Genomic DNA, 19,774 nt, shown 5'->3' with positions numbered 1-19,774 from the left:
CAACGTAGCCTCCTCCAGCCCCACAACCCCAACATAGCCTCCTCCAGCCCCACAACCCCAACATAGCCTCCTGCAGCCCCACAGCCCCAACATAGCCTCCTCCAGCCCCACAACCCCAACGTAGCCTCCTGCAGCCCCACAACCCCAACGTAGCCTCCTCCAGCCCCACAACCCCAACATAGCCTCCTCCAGCCCCACAACCCCAACGTAGCCTCCTCCAGCCCCACAACCCCAACATAGCCTCCTCCAGCCCCAACATAGCCTCCTCCAGCCCCACAAGCCCAACATAGCCTCCTCCAGCCCCACAACCCCAACATAGCATCCTCCAGCCCCACAGCCCCAACATAGCCTCCTCCAGCCCCACAGAGCTCTCTGCTGATGTAGCTTCAGCCATTTAGGCTCCAAGCTCGGGAAATTTATTTCCCGGGTCCTTCTGATCTCCTGCCCCAATATCTCACGTGGTCAGTGCTCCTGAGAGAGCAAAACTTAAGAAAACAGACCTTTGCTCTGCTATTAACACATTCTGCTATCTTGCCTTCATGCCTCTGTCAGCACCTTCACAGCAAAGCAGTGCCATTTGCGAGTGAAGCCGGCCCTTTCTAATGGACACCCCCGCCACACACACACACACACACACACACACACAACACTAACACACGGAAGGACAATCAGGAAAAGTTTGGACATTGAAACCTTCACCCTTGGGAGGAGGAAAACTTTAATTCTTTCAGTTTAAGAAGGGTCTCTTTTACCTTAACACATCACCATAATGAGAGAACTGGGACAGCGAGTACAACATCCCAAATTTTCCCCCTTCTATTCCCTCCGTCCGACCACACTTTCTGAAAAACTGGCGTCCATGTAAAACAAAGGAGCACGGTCAAGGTGCCCAAAACTTTACAGATTTGTCCCTCGCCGTCTATTGATCCCATTTCCTACCACGTGCCCGCCTGACTACAAAATGGAGGGGCGAAGGTGGAGCGGACAGATGGAGTGAGGGGAATTGTGACTGCGGATGTAACAGCTATTGGAGAGGCGGATGAGCATGGGAGGGCGAGGAGAGGAGGGGAAGAGGGCAGGCTGGTGGGACGGGGAAGAAGGGAAGGGTTTAAATGAGAGTGGAGGGGGTGATGGGAGGGGAATGATCAGATACAACTCCTTTACCGTCCCGAAGCTTTGTGCAGTGCCCATTGATCGCATGCTGCACAAACGTAGCTATTTTGAACTTTTCTTTTTAAAAGGATTGATGACGATGCAGGATTGGTAGTTAAGGGCTCTCCTTCTGCACAGCAGTAAAGACAGTTTTCTTTTCTTTTTTGTTGTACCTTCTCGGTTAGCCTGCAGAGTGGGTGCCTGACTGAGATTTGAGGGAGCCTCATCCATCAACACATCCTCCTGGGACTCATCCTCAGTACTTCTGCAAGCTGTAGCGCCAGAGGAAGGAAATAAAATACAAAGAAAAAGTGAATGCAAGCCCACGACAGTGCATTCTACATTTTCCACAACATACCATCGTCTTTGGTACTTGATATTTGGAATTTTCACATCCACATTATTTTCACTCAGCAGATTTGATCTTTGATTTTTTTTTTTTCTCCTCTTATTAGTGTTGAATGGCAGTATGGTGGGGAGGGCACTTTTACTCCCGAGTCCAATGGGCACACTTTGAGCAGAGTGTGTGTCATTGGGATTTGGCCCCATTTAAGTACTTTTTAGATCGCAAGAACTTCCTAAGGAACAGGAATCAACTGGGTTTTTTTTTTTTAAAACCAATTTTGTTAGCCAGTGCCCATCAGTTTAACTTCCAATGCCCGCCAGTTTTCTCAACTCTCAATGCCACGAGATGGCAAAAAGCAGGGCAGGGAAAGGCTCTCAATCGTTGCTTTTTTTTGGTGACATTGCCTGATTGTTCGCCACTGCCCGTTTAAAGCCTTCTGCAAGTACGATACTGGAACAAGTCAGGTGTTAATAACCTGCCATCATAGGTAGGAGCCACCCCACAAGGGCGCAACAAGTAACTAAAAGTATCTCATCTCCCGAATCTCTGGAAACCGAACCTGAGCCACGCCTCACTCTCTCCGTGTGGGACAAGGAATACGGAGGTGGGGGGGGGGGGAGAAGGGCGAGGGGTGGGAGAGAGAGAGAAAGGGGGGGGGGAAGAAAGAGAACAAAGATGGGGGCAGGGATGGGTGAGAGGTGGCAAAACTGGAATGAACTGCCTCCAAGCTGCTGGTTCCAGGCTATTGGCGGAGGTACGAGAGCAGGCTTTTGGGGAAGGTGCACGGCAACTAAAGAGGATCAGGCAGACTAAGCGAGAGGGGGGGGGAAAAAATTACTTGCACAACTCCACAACACATGCACGCAAACACGCACACACCAGTGAAAAATCACTGGGGTTTTGGAAGAAGCTAACCATTCATCTTTTTCACAGTGGATGTGTTACAAACCACCTCAGCAACATTCTGTAAGGCAAACAGTCTTCTCGCTCCAGCGTCCTTTGTATGCCTGAATGCAGGATATGGAAGATGTGCCCTGCATTTTATTTTATACATAAAGTTACATAAACATTGCACCATTCTCACCCAACCCCCTCCCTCCCTCAAGAACAAGATCTTGTTGTAAGAGCAGCACGGTGGCACGGTGGTTAGCACTGCTACCTCATGGCACCGACGTCCCAGGTTCGAATCCCAGCCAGCTCTGGGTCACTGTCCATGTGGAGTTTGCACATTCTCCCCGTTTCTGCGTGGGTTTCGCCCCCACAAACCAAAGATGTGCAGGGTAGGTGGATTGGCCACGCTAAATTGCCCCTTAATTGGGAAAAAAAATTATTGGGTACTCTAAATTTTTTTTATTTATTTTTTTTTAAAAAGATCTTGTCGCAAAATCCACCAATTTCTCTCAAGAGAAATTTTCTTCTCCAGCTTGGGAACCACGCATCTCCAAACGGTCCCTGTCAATGTCACGGCCCGGTGAGGAACAAGCAGGGCCTTTGTGATGGCCACCCTCCCAGATTCTCTTCTCCCCTCTCTCCCTGCCCCTCTTAAATACGTGGTGCAGAGAGTAAAGGTAAGCCACCAGTGGCAACCACCCTCTGCCAACTCTTCCAGGGTGCCCCATTCAGCTTCCTTACGGCGCCCGAACGTCACCTGTAATACCTGCTCAAAATTAGAGGAGCCGTACGACGGCAAGCTAAGTGGGTGGTATGGGGCCGGGACGTGGAACGTCTTCAACACGTCAATCTGGTTTTGTTCCAGGTGCTGACTAGTCTGCTGTGTCCCTTTTTCCTGTCTTATGCCTTTGTACCCCAGGGGAAAATGAAGGGACGGTCAGCCGTTTGCCCGCGCATTCCAACGCCTTCATGACTACTGGGCCTTCGGATTTGAGCTTTTAACCCCTTAGTCTACCCTCTGAAGTTATTGATTAAGACCCTAAAAATCAAATGCAATCGCTACGTGGCATAAACCATGAGATAAAGGCAGTAGCTCCTCCCTTGCCTTGACAAGAAATACACGACTCTTCCTCCACCCTCATCAAAAAAGACCTCTATGCACGTCTTCCGTTCCTTGCACAATGCCTCGTTAAAGTGCACTGAAAATTTCACCATTTTGTTTTTGGAAAACAAAGACTTAATAATTTCTGTTTAAATCCAAAACTTTACGATTAATGGTTTTGACCCCGCTTGAACTTTTTGACCCCCCAAATCAGAGGCGAGGGAAGAGAGGAAACAATGTGGTGCAGCCAGCATCCCCCGGAATAGCGGAGTAAATGGAGGGTGCCCTAAGCGCACTCCGAACTGCGGCCGCCCTCCAGGACCAGGCGACGTGTACAGCTTACCGATAATCGTGCTGCTCACGGTCTCCACGTCTCGTTCCAACAGCTCGTCAATCAGGTCCTCCAGCTCATTCTCAACCTGGGAAGTACAACGACAAGGGGCTTCAGAAAGGAATGGAACGGAACGGGGGGGGGGGGGGGGGGGTGCTGCTCGCGCAAAGCCTGACAAAACCCATCCGCCAACACACTGCAACAGCCACACTTTGTACTCTCAGGAGGCTTGAAAGAGGGCAGCTACCTGCATCTCCTGGGCATTTAGGACTTCGGACTGCCCGGTTATCACTACCGTGTCCGCTTCCGTCTCCCCATCCATAATATCATTGTCCACCACACCTGTCGGGGCGTGGCCTTCCTGTGCCTCAGCCTCTCCGGTCTCACCTGTGCAATTGATGGAGGAAAAACATTTATTTTTTAAAATTCCACCGTTCAATTAGATCACGGTTGATCCGCATCCTAAATCAATCCACCCACCTTGGATCTACAACCCTTTTTTTTTTCAATTTAGAGTACCCAGTTCATTTTTTTTTCCAATTAAGGGGCAATTTCGCCTGGCCAATCCACCTACCCTGCACATCTTTGGGTTGTGGGGGTGAAACCCACGCAAACACGGGGAGAATGTGCAAACTCCACACGGACAGTGACCCAGAGCCAGGATCGAACTTGGGACCTCGACGCGGTGGGGCATCAGGGCTAACCCACTGCGCTGCCCGGTTCCACAACTCTTAATCCCCTTGCCTCTTAGCTCTGAAATTTTCAATGGCCCAAAGGCCTGAAGAGTTTGGAGTTGAAGAGAGTTCCAGATTACCACTTCCCTTCCCATGAACAACCGCTTCCTGACATCACCCCTCAACGGGTCGTGCTCTAATTTCAAGGCAATTGCCCCCTTGTTCTACAGGATATAAAGTCTCTCCACCATATTCACATCTTAAACCCATTAATTTTCTGTGCATCAGTCACCTAGGCCCCAGATGCTGGAATTCGCTCTCTCTCTCCTTCAACCTGCTCCTGAAAACCTACCTCTTTGAATGAGCTTCGGATCGCTTGCCCCAGTATCTCACGGCACAATGTCAAGATTTGTTGAGTATCCCTCCTCTGAAGCACTTGGGCATGTTTTGCGTTAATGGGGCTATGCAAATGCAATTTTCTGTTGACCGGGTTACCGGTGAGAGCAGTGCTTACCAGTGTCTGGCTGGTTGCCGTTCGCATCGCCACTCGTTATATGCGTGTCTTGCTCCGATTTGTTCTTGTTTGAAGTGTTCTTGCTGCTGAAGAGGCTGCTAGGTTGGTTGACAATGCGAGAAAGTGTCTCTAAAGGCTTCAATGCAGCATTCACTGTGTTTGCCATGTTGGGACTTAAAAAAAAACCAACAAAGTTAAGTTGATTAATTATTCCTGCCACAAAAAAAAAATCACCAGGACAGCACTACATTTCTCTACATGAAGATGTCCCCACAGTAATCCTGAACTGATACCGTACAGAAACATGCAAATGAGCCTTAAGTCTACGCTGGTTTTTGTGTTCCATATAAATCACATTGCTCATTCCACCTCTCTTCCCCTCTTAAATGCACCTATTCACCTCGAGCACTCCCTGTGGGAGCGAGTTCCACATTCTCACCACTCTCTGCGTAATGACGTTTCCCTTGAATTCCCGATTGGATTGATGAGTGACCGTCTGAGGCGGAGAGCTCCGAGGCTCTCCTGTCACTCACGAGCCAAAACACTTTGTCTACCCCATCAAAGCTCCTCCTAATTTTCAAAACCTCAGTGAGGTCGCCCCGTCTACAGAGACAAACCTCAGGCTCATCAGTCTTTCCAGACAGGTAGAATCATGCATTCTTCAGCGCATCGCACACCGAACCAGCAGAATCAACCTGCTAGCTGTTCATCTGGATGTTAAATTTAGCTGACTTTAATTGTTATTCCTTCACCCCCAGCCTTGTTCCCAACCAGAATCTCATCCAGATTTACTCTGTATCTAACCCCGTGCTGTACCTGTCCTGGGAGTGTTTGATGGGCAGTGTAGAGGGAGATTTACTCTGTATCTAACCCCGTGCTGTACCTGTCCTGGGAGTGTTTGATGGGGACAGTGTAGAGGGAGTTTTACTCTGTATCTAACCCCGTGCTCTACCTGTCCTGGGAGTGTTTGATGGGGACAGTGTAGAGGGAGCTTTACTCTGTATCTAACCCCGTGCTGTACCTGTCCTGGTGGTGTTTGATGGGGACAGTGTAGAGGGAGATTTACTCTGTATCTAACCCAGTGTTGTACCTGTCGTGGGAGTGTTAAGGGCATTCAAATGGTCATTGGATAGACATATGGACGATAAGGGAATAGTTTAGATGGGCTTTAGAGTGGTTTCATAGGTCGGCGCAACATCGAGGGCCGAAGGGCCTGTACTGCGCTATGTTCTATGTTCTATGTTATGGGTGCCCTAAATAGTGTGAGAGTCTCACCCAGCACTGGCGTCCCGAGACTGGAGCTTAGAACCACATGATCAGTTAGAGTCCGGAGAACAAAGAGCAAGTCGGCAATTGCTTGCTATTGGGGAACAGCTGAAGTTGCAAACATGCATCAATAGGGAAACAGTACTCAACAAACTATTGGGATTAAAGGTAGACTGGTCCCCAGGCCAGATGGCCTATATGGAGTATTAAAGGAAGTGGCAGCAGAGATAGTGGCTCCATTGATTATAATATTTGGCAGCACAGTGGTTATCACTTTTGCTTCACAGTGCCAGGGTCCCAGGTTCGATTCCCGGCCTCGGGTCACTGTCTGTGGAGAATCTGCACCTTCTCCCAGTATCTGCGTGGGTTTCCTCCGGGTGCTCCGGTTTCCTCCAGAGTGTCCCGAAAGACGTGCTGTTAGGTAAATTGGACATTCTGAATTCTCCCTCTGTGTACCCGAACAAGCGCTGTAGTGTGGCGACATGGGGGTTTTCGCATAACTTCATTGCAGTGTTAATGTAAGCGTACTTGTGACACTAATAAAGAGTATTATAAAAATATTCCAAAATTCCCTGGACACGGGAAAGGTTCCTGTGGATTGGGAATATGATAATGTAACGCCCCTATTCAAAAAGGGAGAGAGGCAGAATGTGGGAAATTACAGACCAGTTAGTTTAACATCTGTTGTTGGGAAATTGTTAGAATCCATTATTAAGGAAGTAGTATCAGGAAATTTGGAAAGTCAGAACGCAATCCATCAGAGTCAGCATGGTCTTATGAAGGGTAAATCATGTTTGACTAATTTGCTAGGGTTTGTTGAAGATGTAACAAGCAAAGTGGATAATGGGGATCATGTAGATGTAGTATATCTGGACTTCCGGAAGGCGTTGGACAAGATGCCCCACAAAAGGCTAATTCACAAGGTTAGAGGGCAGCATGGTGGCACAGTGGTTAGCACTGCTGCCTGAGACACGGAGGACCTGGGTTCGAATCCCGGCCCTGGGTCACTGTCCTTTTAGAGTTTGCACATTCTCCCCGTGTCTGCGTGGGTTTCATCCCCACAACCCAAAGGCTAGGTGGATTGGCCACGCTAAATTGCCCCGTAATAGGAGAAAAAAAAAATTGGGTACTCTAAATTTTAAAAAAATATGCAAGGTTAGATCGCATAGGCTTAAGGGTGATTTATTAACTTGGATAGAAGACTGGCTGACGGACAGAAGGCAGAGAGTCTGGATAAATGGGTCTTTTTCTGGATGGCAAGATGCAACTAGTGGGGTGCCACAGGGTTCAGTCCTTGGTCCCCAGCTACTTACAATCTATATTAATGACTTAGATACAGGGATAGAAGGTTCTATAGCCAAATTTGCAACTGACACAAAAATAGGTGGGACAATGAGGAAATAGGAACCTTACAAATAGATATAGATAGGTTAGGAGAGTGGGCCAAAATGTGGCAGATGGAGTTTAACGTGGATAAATGTGAGGTCGGAATAATGGAAAGGCAACTTATTATCTAACTGGGGAGAGACTTTGGGGGACTCTGGTGCAGAGGGATCTGGGAGTCCGAGTGCATGAGTCACAGAAAACGAGCATGCAGGTGCAGCAGATAATATAGAAAACAAATGGAATGTTGGCATTTATAGCTAAAGGAATAAGGAAGTATTATTGCAACTGTCCAAGGCATTGGTGAGACCACACCGGAGTATGGTGCACAGTTTTGGTCTCCTTATTTGAGGAAAGATGTAGTGACATTGGAGGCAGTTCAGAGGAGGTTCACTGGATTGATTCCAGAGATGAGGGATGTGCCATATGAAGAGAGATTGAGCAGTTTAGGTATATACTCTCTAGAGATTAGAAGAATGAGACATCATCAAATTGAGGTATACGAGATGATAAAAGGTCTGGATAAAGTAGACATAGAGCGGATGCTTCCTCGTGTGCGGCATTCTAGAACGAGGGGTCATAGTCTCAGGTTAAGATGTAGCAAATTTAAAACAGAGATGAGAAAAACGACTTCTCCCAAAGGGTCGTGAGTCTGCGGAATTTTCTACCTGTGTGTGGCGGATACTGGGGCAGTGAATAAATTTAAGGAAGAATTAGGTATATTTTTAATTATTAATTAGAGGGGTTGTGGAGAACGGGCAGGACAGTGGAGTTGAGGCCAGGATTGTACTGAAAGGTGGAGCAGGCTCGAGGCGCTAAATTGCTTACTCCTGCTCCTAGTTCTTATGTTCTACAAAAGAACTACTCTGTCTAATTCCACTTGCCAGGTCTTGGGTCTGTAGCCCGCCAGGTTTTAAAATTTTTTTTATTATTCGTTCATGGGACGAGCGTTGAAGGCTGGGCCAGCATTTATTGCCCATCCCTAATTGCCCTTTAGGGGTAGTTAAGAGTCAACCATATTGCTGTGGGTCTGGAGTCACATATGGGCCAAGCTAAGTAAGGATGGCAGCTTTTCTTCCATAAAGGACATTAGTGAACCAGGTGGGCTTTTGCGACAGTGGTTTCATGGTCATTATTAGACTTTTTAACTCCAGATTTTTACTGAATTCAAATTCCACCATCTGCAGGATTTGAACCTGGGACCCCAGAGCATTACCCTGGGTCTCTGGATTACTAGTCCAGTGACAATACCACTGCGCCACATCCTCCCCAAGGCACCTCAAGCACAAATCTGTTCTTGATTAATATGGGATTTCTTGATTAATAAGGGGCTCAAGTGATGGGGAGAATGGGGATGAACATAGAACATTACAGCGCAGTGCAGGCCCTTCGGCCCTCGATGTTGCGCCGACCTGTGAAACCACTCTAAAGCCCATCTACACTATTCCCTTATCGTCCAGATGTTTATCCAATGACCATTTGAATGCCCTTAGTATTGGCGAGTCCACTACTGTTGCAGGCAGGGCATTCTACGCCCTTACTACTCTCTGAGTAAAGAACCTACCTCTGACATCTGACCTATATCTATCTCCCCTCAATTTAAAGCTATGTCCCCTCGTGCTAGACATCACCATCCGAGGAATATATCATCCCTGAATGGCCTAATTCTGCTCTGATATCTTATGGTCTAAAGCTTTGCCAAAATCTAAACGCTTCCAATGAGATGATCACCATGCTGACACGAGGACGAGCAGCTATCTTACCTGGACAAGTCGAGACTGTGTGGCACTCGGGCCAGGTCATTCACCAGCCCCTTCTTCAGGAAGAGCCGGATAATGTTGTTCATGCCGTTGTGCTGCGTTTTGACAGCGTTGCTGCTGTAGAAACTGGAGGTAGATGGGCAGGACTCCATAATGGTGCTAATGATGCACATCACTGCCTGCAGCCTACGGGAAGGGTCATAGAGAACAAGATTAACATTCTGGCCGTCAAGCCCATCGGTCCGGACTGTGAGCAAACATGTCAAGAAGTCAACATCAGTCATTTTACCATGCTGTGAATTATAACCTTGCGGGGTTGCGTGTTGCACGGGCACATTTGCGGCAGACTTTGGAAACTCAATACGCTGAACGGAAACTTTAAAAATGGAACCTACAGGATCCTTTTGCTTCGGTAGTTACCTGGCATGTTTCTCGGTGCTCTCCACCATAGCCAGCGCTCTGCTGAGGGCTGCTTTGACCTCATTGACCAACGCAGCCTGAGCCTCGGTGCTCTGTGTCGCTGCTGCCAAACTAGCCAGGAAGAGCCTAGCCAGTGCTGGCGTGTCCTTGTCCCCCACGTTCTGGGTCTGGGGCAAGAGGTGGTCCAGGACGAACGCCAGGACACTGCAATCCTGCACCAGGAGGGAGGGACGAGAGAGAGCAAAACAGAGGGAGAGAGAGAAAGAGAGTCTGAATTAGCACCCTGATGCACACACAGTAAACAGGCACTCACTCACCACAACCACCTCTGAGCCACTCGCCATCCCGACTTGGAAATATAGCGGCCAACGCGGAGGTCAAAATCCTGGAACACCCTCCCGAGCAGCATAGTGGTGTACCCACGCCACACGGGGACTGCAGCGGGTCAATATGGCGGCTCACCCACCACCTTCTCGAGGGGCAATTAGGGATGGGAAATAAATGCTGGGCCTGGGCCAGTGACACCGACATCCCACGAAAGAAAAGCAGCATAACATTCATGGGAACAAGAGGGGGGCCATTCAGCCCCTCAAGCATGTTACCTGTCATTCACGGAGATGACTCCCAACTGGAAATCTGAAAATGGCTGGAGACTCTTTTGACCATTTAGCCATCAGGAATAGCAAAAGAGCAGTCTTCATCATCATGGATGGGTTTCACAGGGTCGACATAGAAAAGATGTTTCCACTTGTATGGGGGTAACCAGAACTAGGGGACCTTCGTAGAGCAATTCTCGATTCTGTTAATGGCCAAAGGTAGGTGAAATAGCTCTCACTGATTCGCCCTTCGTACATATCACCTCTCCCTAAAAAGCACACCGCGAACAATTCAATGCCCAGTCCAACCCGCGGTACTGGGGCGTGGTTCCATCACCTCTTTAATCAGCTCAGACTGGCCGGCTGTGTAGTTGTACCCAGCTATCAAGGTGGCGATGCCAATGTATGAGCGCACCAGCTCGGCTAGCAGCCTCAGGATGGTGGACGTCGGCATGAGGGGCTTGCTGGCTTTCGCCTTCTGCTTCCCATCTTCGGAGGCTTTGTCGCCGTCCTTGTCCTTCTTGCCTTCTCGGTTCTCCTCCGGCGTGGAAGCTGCGCAGAAGGGAAGGGCGGATTAATGCAGGGGCTGGATGAAAGCCCAGTTAAGCCGGCAGCCCACGGTAAACGAGGATTTCAGAGATGGGGGAAAACAGAGGAATAGCACTTTGCAGGGGATGGGGAAAGTGCAAATGCTGCGGCAGTTTCGAAGAATAGGGGATCATGGGGATGGAAAGAAACAAAAGCTGTTTTGAAAGGGAGAGGACATGAAAAATGAATCAGCTGAGGGGAGTCAAACGCAGAGGGGTTTGTGATAGGAGATAGAGCGAAGAAAGCGTCAATCAACCAACCTATTACAAACTGCCCTGAGCACAATGCCACCTGGCTGGAACTAAACTAACCTCCAATCTCAAATCAAGCCAAATTAGAACAGGAAATTCTGATACTAACATTACTAAATCAGCTTTTATAACCTCAACATCCCAAAGTACTTTACAACCAATGAAGCTCTTTTGAAGTGCAGTCACTGCTACAGTCATGATAAATGTAAGACATTGGTATACATGTTGTATTATTTGTACCTGGTGCAGTAATGGTTTTAAAAGCCTGGTTAGTGTGTGTATGTATCTGCTGCAGTAATACGGTTTAAAAATCCTGGTTTAAAAAGACACGCAGACGCTGTGCTGCAAAAGGGTGCAATTAAGATGTCTCAAAGTGAAATCATCATTATTTCAACCCATGTTTATGTTTACATGGACATCATGGTGGCACAGTGGTTAGCACGGCTGCCTCAGTGCCAGGCACCTGGGTTCAATTCCGGACTCGGGTGACTGACTCTCCGTGTCTGCTTTAAAGGGGGTCTTCTTTGGGGGGGGGGGGGGGGGGGGGGGGTTGGTTTAGCACACTTGGTTAAACAGCTGGTTCATGATGCAGGGCAAGACCAGCGCAGGTTCAATTCCCATACCAACTAAGGTTATTCATGAAGTCCTGCCTTCTCAACCTTGCCCTTCGCCCAAGGTGTGATGATACTCAGGTTACATCACCACCAGTCAACTCTCTCAGCTGGGCAGCATGGTAACACACGTGGCTAGCACTGTGGCTTCACAGCGCCAGGTCCCAGGTTCAATTCCCCGCTGGGTCACTGTCTGTGCGGAGTCTGCACCTTCTCCCAGTGTCTGCGTGGGTTTCCTCCGGGCGCTCCAGTTTCCTCCCAGAGTCCAAAGACGTGCAGGTTAGGTGGATTGGCCATGCTAAATTGCCCTTAGTGTCCAAAAAGGTTAGATGGGGTTATTGGGATAGGGTGGAAGTGAGGGCTTAAGTGGGTCGGTGCAAACTCGATGGGCCGAATGGCCTCCTTCTGCACTGTATGTTCTCTCCCTAAAAGGGGAAAGCAGCCGATGGTCAACTGGGGCTATGGCGACTTTACTGTTATGTTTACAAGGAGATTTTTGTTATGATTTCTGGGGAGTAGATAATTAGAGACATTGTGTTGAAACTCAAGCAATTTGGTCATGGGATGATATCGTAATGTGAGGGGCTAGGTCTGTGGCAGTCAGTTTTTGAGTGAGTCTTGTTGGAAGCTCTGAGCTCAACAACAGTTTCTGCAGAAGGCTGTCAAAGATTCAGCATTAATCTGACAGGATTTCTCTCTCTAAGCTGTCTTTTAAAGGAATTCTTTATCCAGAGGCTGGCAAACAATCCTGCGTTTGCTAACTTTAAAAATGGATTCTGACCTGTGATGGGGTTTGCCTGATTGGAGATAAAGGAGGCAGCAATTAGGAGTTAACTCATTTGATTGTTCAGCATTGTTTGATTGATAATTATATGCTTTATTTCTGTGCTGTTAAAGTTAGTTGAACACTGTTATAATAAAGTTTGTTTTAATATCCCATATCCCTATTTGTGTGTGGAGTAACACCTGGACAGAAGTATCCTTTGCTCTCAGTTTTACAACTTAAAAAAAAAAAGTGATTGGGGTTGCTGTCTGGTATCCGAGCAAACATTGGGGTCTGGTCCAAGATCGTAACAGTGCAGGAACCCACAGCATCCAATTAGTGCACAGCAAGATGCCACAAATGAGCACTGTGATAATGCCAGAGGTTGAGGGATAAAATCTGGACCCATATTCCAGGAAGAACTTGTGATTCCACAAACAAATAGGGATATGGTATATTAAAACTGCGAAATAGCAGCCCCCCTCCGGGAGCGTCGGCCTGGATTTCACACAAGTGTCTGGAAGGAGACTTGGGACTCTCCGCATTCTGTGTCGAGGGGCGAGAATGAAATTCGCCGAGGCACGGTCGATAGCAGGCTAATTATTTCAGAACCCAGGTCGATCCTCTGAGAAATAATTCACTCCGTGTTACTTGCTTACACTTTCAGATCTGCAACACACTTTTTTCAGGTGCTGGTGGGGCATAGTAGACTTGATGGGGGCAGAATCCTTTGGAATATTAACATATAGAGGGATCCGGGCATGCAGGTCCACAGTTCCCCAAAAGTGGCAACACAGGTGGCCAAGGTGATTCAGAAGTCATGTGGCATGCTTGCCTTCATCAGCCTGAGTTGGGAAATCATGTTGCAGCTGTATAAGGTCCGGCTCCATTTGGAGTATCGCGTGCAGTTCTGGTCACCACATTATCAGAAGGACGTGGAAGCTTTGGAGAGAGTGCAAAGAAGGTTGGACGTTACCTGGTCTGGAGGGTGTTGGCTATATGAGAGGCTAAATAAACTAGGATTGTTCTCACTGGAAAGACAGAGGCCGAGGGGAGACCTTATAGGGCCTACAAAATTATGAGAGGCATTGATAGGATGGATAGTCATGGATTTTTCCAAGGGTGGAAGTGTCAATTACATGGGGGCACAGATTCAAGATGAGAGGGAAAAGTTTAAGGGAGATGCGCAGGGTACGTTTTTCCACACAGAGTGGTGGGTGCCTAGAATGCGCTGCCAGAGGATATGGTGGAAGCAACATTTAAGAGGCATCTGAATGGGTACATGAATAGGGAGGAAATAGAGGGACAGGGCAGAAGGTTTGTTTTCCAGTAAGGGAATCATGATCGGACAGGCTTGGAGGGCCAAAGGGCCTGTTTCCTGTGCTGTACTTTTCTTTGTTCTGGGAGTGAAAGCGGACATTCTCACCTGGGTGGGCTTGTGCGTGACTCCTGTCCTGCAAACCAACAAGGTCTATTTCTCAGCTGACCTCTGAAGTGGCCTACCCAGCCTCTCAAAGCCCCGGCACTAGTTCCAGGCGATGGTCTCACCACCACCATCTCAGGGGAACCAGGGACGGACAATAAACCTCCGCCAAGCCAGCTGTGAAAACGAACAACACTGTCCAGGGGAAGCCCTGCCCAACGCTCAAGCCAAATTAAGGAGAGAGTACATGAGCTCCAGAGAGAGAGACACAACATTTTCTTAGCGAATTGAGCCACAGTTTGACGAGCTATGAACTGCATTATCACCAGACTTACCCTCTCCTTGAGATGTCCCAGGCTGCGTGGCATCGGTCGTTGCCCCATCGGCAACAAAGACCTGCGTCTGCAAGTTACAACGTGAAAGTTAAAACATCTCAAGCTGTTTAGGTGTTCAAAACACCCAAGAGTTAGACCTTTTGCCTTTATAGACCAAGTCATGTGAAGTATTGCTTGAGGAAACCAACACTGTCACCAGGAATGTTCGGCACTTTGGTTCCAATTATTACAAGCAGCAGGGAAAAATGCAATGAACATCATACAGGGGAACGGATACACTTCAGATTACTGTTTTAAAGAGATCTCACTGAAAGCACCAAATCTGTCCCCACCAGTTTATACCCCAGTGTTATACAGTGACAGACCTGTCCCCAGCAGTACTGTACCCCAGTGTTATACAGTGACAGACCTGTCCCCACCAGTACTGTATCCGTGGTATACAGTGACAGATCCGTCCCCACCTGTACTGTACCCCAGTGTTATACAGTGACAGATCCGTCCCCACCAGTACTGTACCCCAGTTTTATACAGAGAAAGACCTATCCCCACCAGTACTGTATCCCAGTGTTATACAGTGACAGACCCGTCCCCACCAGTACTGTACCCCAGTTTTATACAGAGAAAGACCTATCCCCACCAGTACTGTATCCCAGTGTTATACAGTGACAGACCCGTCCCCACCAGTACTGTACCCCAGTGTTATACAGTGACAGAACTGTCCCCACCAGTACTATAGTGACAGACCCATCCCCAACAGTACTGTATCCCAGTGTTATAGTGACAGACCTGCCCCTGCCAGTATTGTACCCCAGTGTTATACAGTGACAGACCCATCCCCACCAGTACTGTACCCCAGTGTTAGTGACAGACCCGTCCCCAATAGTACTGTACCCCAGTGTTATACATCGACAGACCTGTCCCCATCAGTACTGTATCCCAGTTTTATACAGTGACAGAACTGTCCCCACCAGCACTGTATCCTAGTGTTATACAGCAACAGACCCATCTCACCAGTATTGTACCCCAGTATGATACCGTGACAGACCCATCCCCATCAGTACTGTATCCCAGTGTTAGACAGTGACAGAACTGTCCCCTCCACTACTGTACCCATGTTAGACAGTGGCAGACCGATCCTCACCAATGTTGTACCAGTGTTACACAGTGAATGACCCGCCCCGACCAGTACTGTACTCCAGTGTTATACAGAGAGATCCATCCCCACCAGTATCGCACCTCAGTGCTACATAGTGACCCACTGTTCCCTAGCAGTACTGCACCCCAGTGTTTACAATCATTGGTCTGCACCCAATAGATTTGGTGCATGCCCTTAGTGGCCTTCCCTAGTCTGCCTCCTCAGTATAGCAAAATCTTTTACTATGCAGAAGTCAGCGTGTTTGTGCATTGTTCGCCCTCATATTTGGTATCCCTCCCATTTCCCACCACTCGACATCGGCAAGGCCGCCCCAGCCTCAGTGTTACTTACATTGATGGTGAAGCTCTGCTGTGAATCAAAGTCACTGCCCTGCCGTGTTAGCGAGCGGTACTGCTGATACATGTCGTCGCCCACGTCCTGTAGCAGTTGGCTCAGTTCCTGGTTTACACTCACCAGCTTCACCTCAACCTTCTCGGCTACAGTCGGCGGCAAGGGGAGAAGGGAAAGTGCACTTAGTAAATCCAAATAGCTATCGTTTGAGGATAACCTGTCTGCCTACAACCGCACTGCTCCGAATATGACGGATCACATTTCAACGCCGAGGTTAACCCGAGTCAGACCAAATTAGGATTTGCATGGGAGACTCCGGTGTAGCTGGGCAGCTCCCCAAACTGTGACCTGTGCCACATGAAAGAACAGAGGCAGTTAGCTCATGCCAGGGCACAGAACCTCTCAGCCGATCCTGTGCATTCCACTACTGTTGCTGGGTCAGAACCACACATCGTTCTAATTAAGCGGTCCCCGTGAGTACCTTTGCCACACAGAAAGCAGCGGATTATGTTGTGTCCACCACCATCTCAAGGGAAAATAGGAATGAATGTTAAATGCAGGCCCTGCAAAGGAAAATCAAAACCTGACCCTACTACCATGTGGTACCATGATACCTGCTACATACGGGCAGTACGGTAGCACTGTGGTTAGCGCTATGGCTTCACAGTGCCAGGGTCTCAGGTTCGAGTCCCGGCTTGGGTCACTGTCTGTGCGGAGTCTGCACATTCACCCCGTCTCTGCGTGGGTTTCCTCAGAGTGCTCCGGTTTCCTCCTACAAGTCCCAAAAGACGTGCTTGTTAGGTGAATTGGACATTCTGAGTTCTCCCTCCGTGTACCCGAACAGGCGCTGGAGTGTGGCGAGTAGGGGCTTTTCACAGTAACTTCTTTGCAGTGTTAATGTAAGCCTACTTGTGACAATAAAGATCATTATACCAGGTTTTGTTGGCAAGGTTCCAATAAGATAACCTTCCACAACAGGAAGTCAAATTAAATGAAAAGCCAATAGGTCTTATGCAAAAGGACAATCTTAGCCTAGATGGCCCAGTGCAGTGACAAGGGAGTGTTACTGTGTGGCAAGTGCCACATGGAGCCCCAAACCTACTGCAGGTGGATTTCAAAGAGCCACTTGAAGAGGAGGAGACAGCGCGTGCCCCTGATATCTTGGCCAACATCCCTGCACTCTCAACAAAACTTAATTGATCATTCATTTGGCTGCTGGTTGTGGGCAATAAGGTTGTGGGTAACCGGGTATCCCTGTGTGACACGAACAGCACGCTGCAAATCGGTGCACGTTAGCCAGTTGCCGTCAGGTATCACGCACTGATGAGGTTGTCAGTCGCTGCAACACAGCAGACCGAATGCTGCAATTCTACCCAACCGGCAACCTAACAGCGCTTGCACTAGCTTCAAACGCAGCACCAGGCATATAGGCGTCAACAGAATGACCTTTCAAAGCAGGCAGCCAAAAGCTGCAACCACTGCGCAGGAGACCATAGCCAGACCCACACAAGTGACCGGGAACTGGACGGTGCCAGCGTGCGTCAGCGGCAGCTACACCAAGACCACCATTCCCCCACAGACGAAGGTAAGTCTCACAAACGAAAGTGAGCTCCATCGGATTCTTCGCCCAAAGCTGCGCCGTTTACGGGATTTTATCTGGCCAAGCTCTGCGGGATTCAGTTCTGCTTCTTTTGGGTTTTACAAACGGCACACAAGCCCGTCACTCTCTCCCGCTCCGAGCAGGGAAGCCCGGCACAAAGCTTCCCGAGTCAGCTCTTGGTGTGTGTAGGGCACCTCCTGCCTGACTGCACACGCTGGGGGCTCTTGGGCGCAAGAAACTACTTTTGTTTGAACGACGGCACAACAGGGCTTACCCTCATCGGGCGCGTGGTACGCTGACAGCGCATTCAACATGTCATAGATAACTTCCTTGATGGTGTCAGGAATCGTAGGAAGGGGCGAGGGCTTCACTGGTGTCGTTTTGACCAGCTGCACCGCGTTGGGGCCCTTGATGCGCAAATTCTCAAATTCATCGTCGGAGGCTGTGGAGACCAAGAACAAACATGCTTTAAAAAAAGGGCTAAAGATCAGATTAGATAATATACCCGGATAAACCCCGCTTTCCCACCCTATTTCCATGTGCCTTGATTCCGTGTGCCCTTAGATCTAAGAACATGCAGTTCTGCAGAACTTACTCAACTGAATTGATTAAAATTAACTCTGATACAAACTTTTTAAAAAAACGTTATTCTTTCATGGGCTGAGGCCGTTGCTGGCGAGGCCCTAATTGCCCGTCAACCGAGTGGGGTCTTGCTAGATCCATTTCAGAAGGGCAGTTAAGAGTCAACCCATGTTGCTGTTTAGCCTGGAGTCATAGTAGGCCAGGCAGGATAAGGATGGCAGATTTCTTTCCCTACAAGGCAGCAGTTAGTCCTTTAGGTCTTTACGACAATTGATGATAGTTTCATGGTGACCATCGATTTACCTGCGGAAACTAGCTTGGTAGACTGGGGGCAATTGTCATGTGAGAGTACCTTTAAGAAATGGGTGTTCAAGAAATGGGTGTTTATAAAATATCTGTAGTGAATGTCACTTTAAGAAATGTTTGTCTGCTCAAGTGGCTGTAGTGTGTGGGTGGAGCTGAGCTCTGGCTCTGCTTTTTAGTTTTGCTGAGGAAAAGCTTGGGTGTGTCTGTGGTTTTTTTTAAGTTTTGTTTTAGTTTTGGAAAAGCTGCAATCACAGCAGGATGTGAGAGAATCTCTGCAAGCTTATGAATGTCCATTTGGTGATTTCAACGTGGTAACTGTTCTCAGTAGTGAAGTTAAGCCTGATGTCTTTCTGTACAAAGGGTTATTTTTGCCTTATGGATGTGAAAAGGAAAGTTTAACGATTACTTAGAGTGCTGTACTCTTTGGGGGGGGGGGGGGGGGGGGGGGGGGTTGTATTTGAATTGATGGTTGCTAAGCTGTTCACTGTATGTTTTAAAAAGGTTAACGGAGTTCATAGAATAAACATTGTTTTGTTTTAAAAGTTACTTTTCCATTTCTGCTGTACCACACCTGTAGAGTGGGCCGTGTGCTCCCCATACCACAATCTAGTAAAAGTTGTGGGTCAGGTGAACTCCATGATACACTTTGGGGTCCTCTAAACCCTAGACCATAACACAATGCTACACAATATTGAAGTTCAACAACTTCAATTGCTGAAATTTGGTCTCCAGTTTGATCGTTTTTTTTTTTGCCAAGTCTACCGATTTTGCATTTGCATGCTGTCCATTATTCTGCCATGAGCACCCTCTCCGAACCAATGCTTTGCTTATTTACTACAATCATTACAACTCTCTTTGTCTTGTGTTCCATGGCATCTTTGTTATTTAATCTCTCTTTTCCCAGACCTTCCCTTTGTTTCATCACCCCCCCCTTTTCAATAATATAAAACCCATCACCTTTCCAGCTGCCTTCAGCTCTGAAAAGAATCAGTGCAGAAGGAGACCATTCGGCCCATCGAGTCTGCATAGTCCCTCTGAAAAGAGCACCCCGCCTAGGTCCAATCCCCTACCCTATCCCTGTAACCCCACCTAACCTGCATATCTTGGGATACTAAACGGCAATTTAGCAAGGCCAAACCACCTAAGCTGTACATCTTTGGACTGTGTGTGGTGGTTTTAGGGGGGGGGAGAAGATACCAAGCATGTATGGGGAGAACATGCAAACTCCACAGTCACGCAAGGCCAGAATTGAACGCTTGTCCCAGGTGCTGTGAGGCAGCAGTGCTAACCGGTGTGCCATCTGCTGCCCGCAAAGGGGGTGGGGGTTAGACTCGAGATGTTAACTGTTTCTCTCTCGCCACAGATGCTGCTAGGACTGCTGAGTTTTTCCAAAG

The 19,774-nt window shown here is 48.3% G+C and overlaps 1 protein-coding gene across 1 annotated transcript in view; it reads right to left on the bottom strand.

Moving 5' to 3' along the window:
* The window catches only part of LOC140399430 (E3 ubiquitin-protein ligase HUWE1-like), a 212,632-nt gene that overhangs the window by 49,281 nt on the left and 143,577 nt on the right, over window positions 1-19,774 (bottom strand). Inside the window, exons 44-53 of the mRNA XM_072489007.1 lie at window positions 17,767-17,934; window positions 15,893-16,038; window positions 14,407-14,473; window positions 10,773-10,987; window positions 9,840-10,051; window positions 9,423-9,605; window positions 5,011-5,183; window positions 4,070-4,209; window positions 3,835-3,910; window positions 1,326-1,424 (exon numbers count right to left, since the gene is read on the bottom strand). Coding sequence (XP_072345108.1) covers window positions 1,326-1,424; window positions 3,835-3,910; window positions 4,070-4,209; window positions 5,011-5,183; window positions 9,423-9,605; window positions 9,840-10,051; window positions 10,773-10,987; window positions 14,407-14,473; window positions 15,893-16,038; window positions 17,767-17,934 — 1,479 coding nt within the window. The remainder of the gene's footprint in view (window positions 1-1,325; window positions 1,425-3,834; window positions 3,911-4,069; window positions 4,210-5,010; window positions 5,184-9,422; window positions 9,606-9,839; window positions 10,052-10,772; window positions 10,988-14,406; window positions 14,474-15,892; window positions 16,039-17,766; window positions 17,935-19,774) is intronic.

The sequence above is a fragment of the Scyliorhinus torazame genome, chromosome 22, assembly GCF_047496885.1.
Source record: "Scyliorhinus torazame isolate Kashiwa2021f chromosome 22, sScyTor2.1, whole genome shotgun sequence".
Taxonomy (NCBI): domain Eukaryota; kingdom Metazoa; phylum Chordata; class Chondrichthyes; order Carcharhiniformes; family Scyliorhinidae; genus Scyliorhinus; species Scyliorhinus torazame.
The sequence above is the reverse complement of the archived record's forward strand: the minus strand, read 5'-3'. Positions and strand labels throughout refer to the sequence as shown.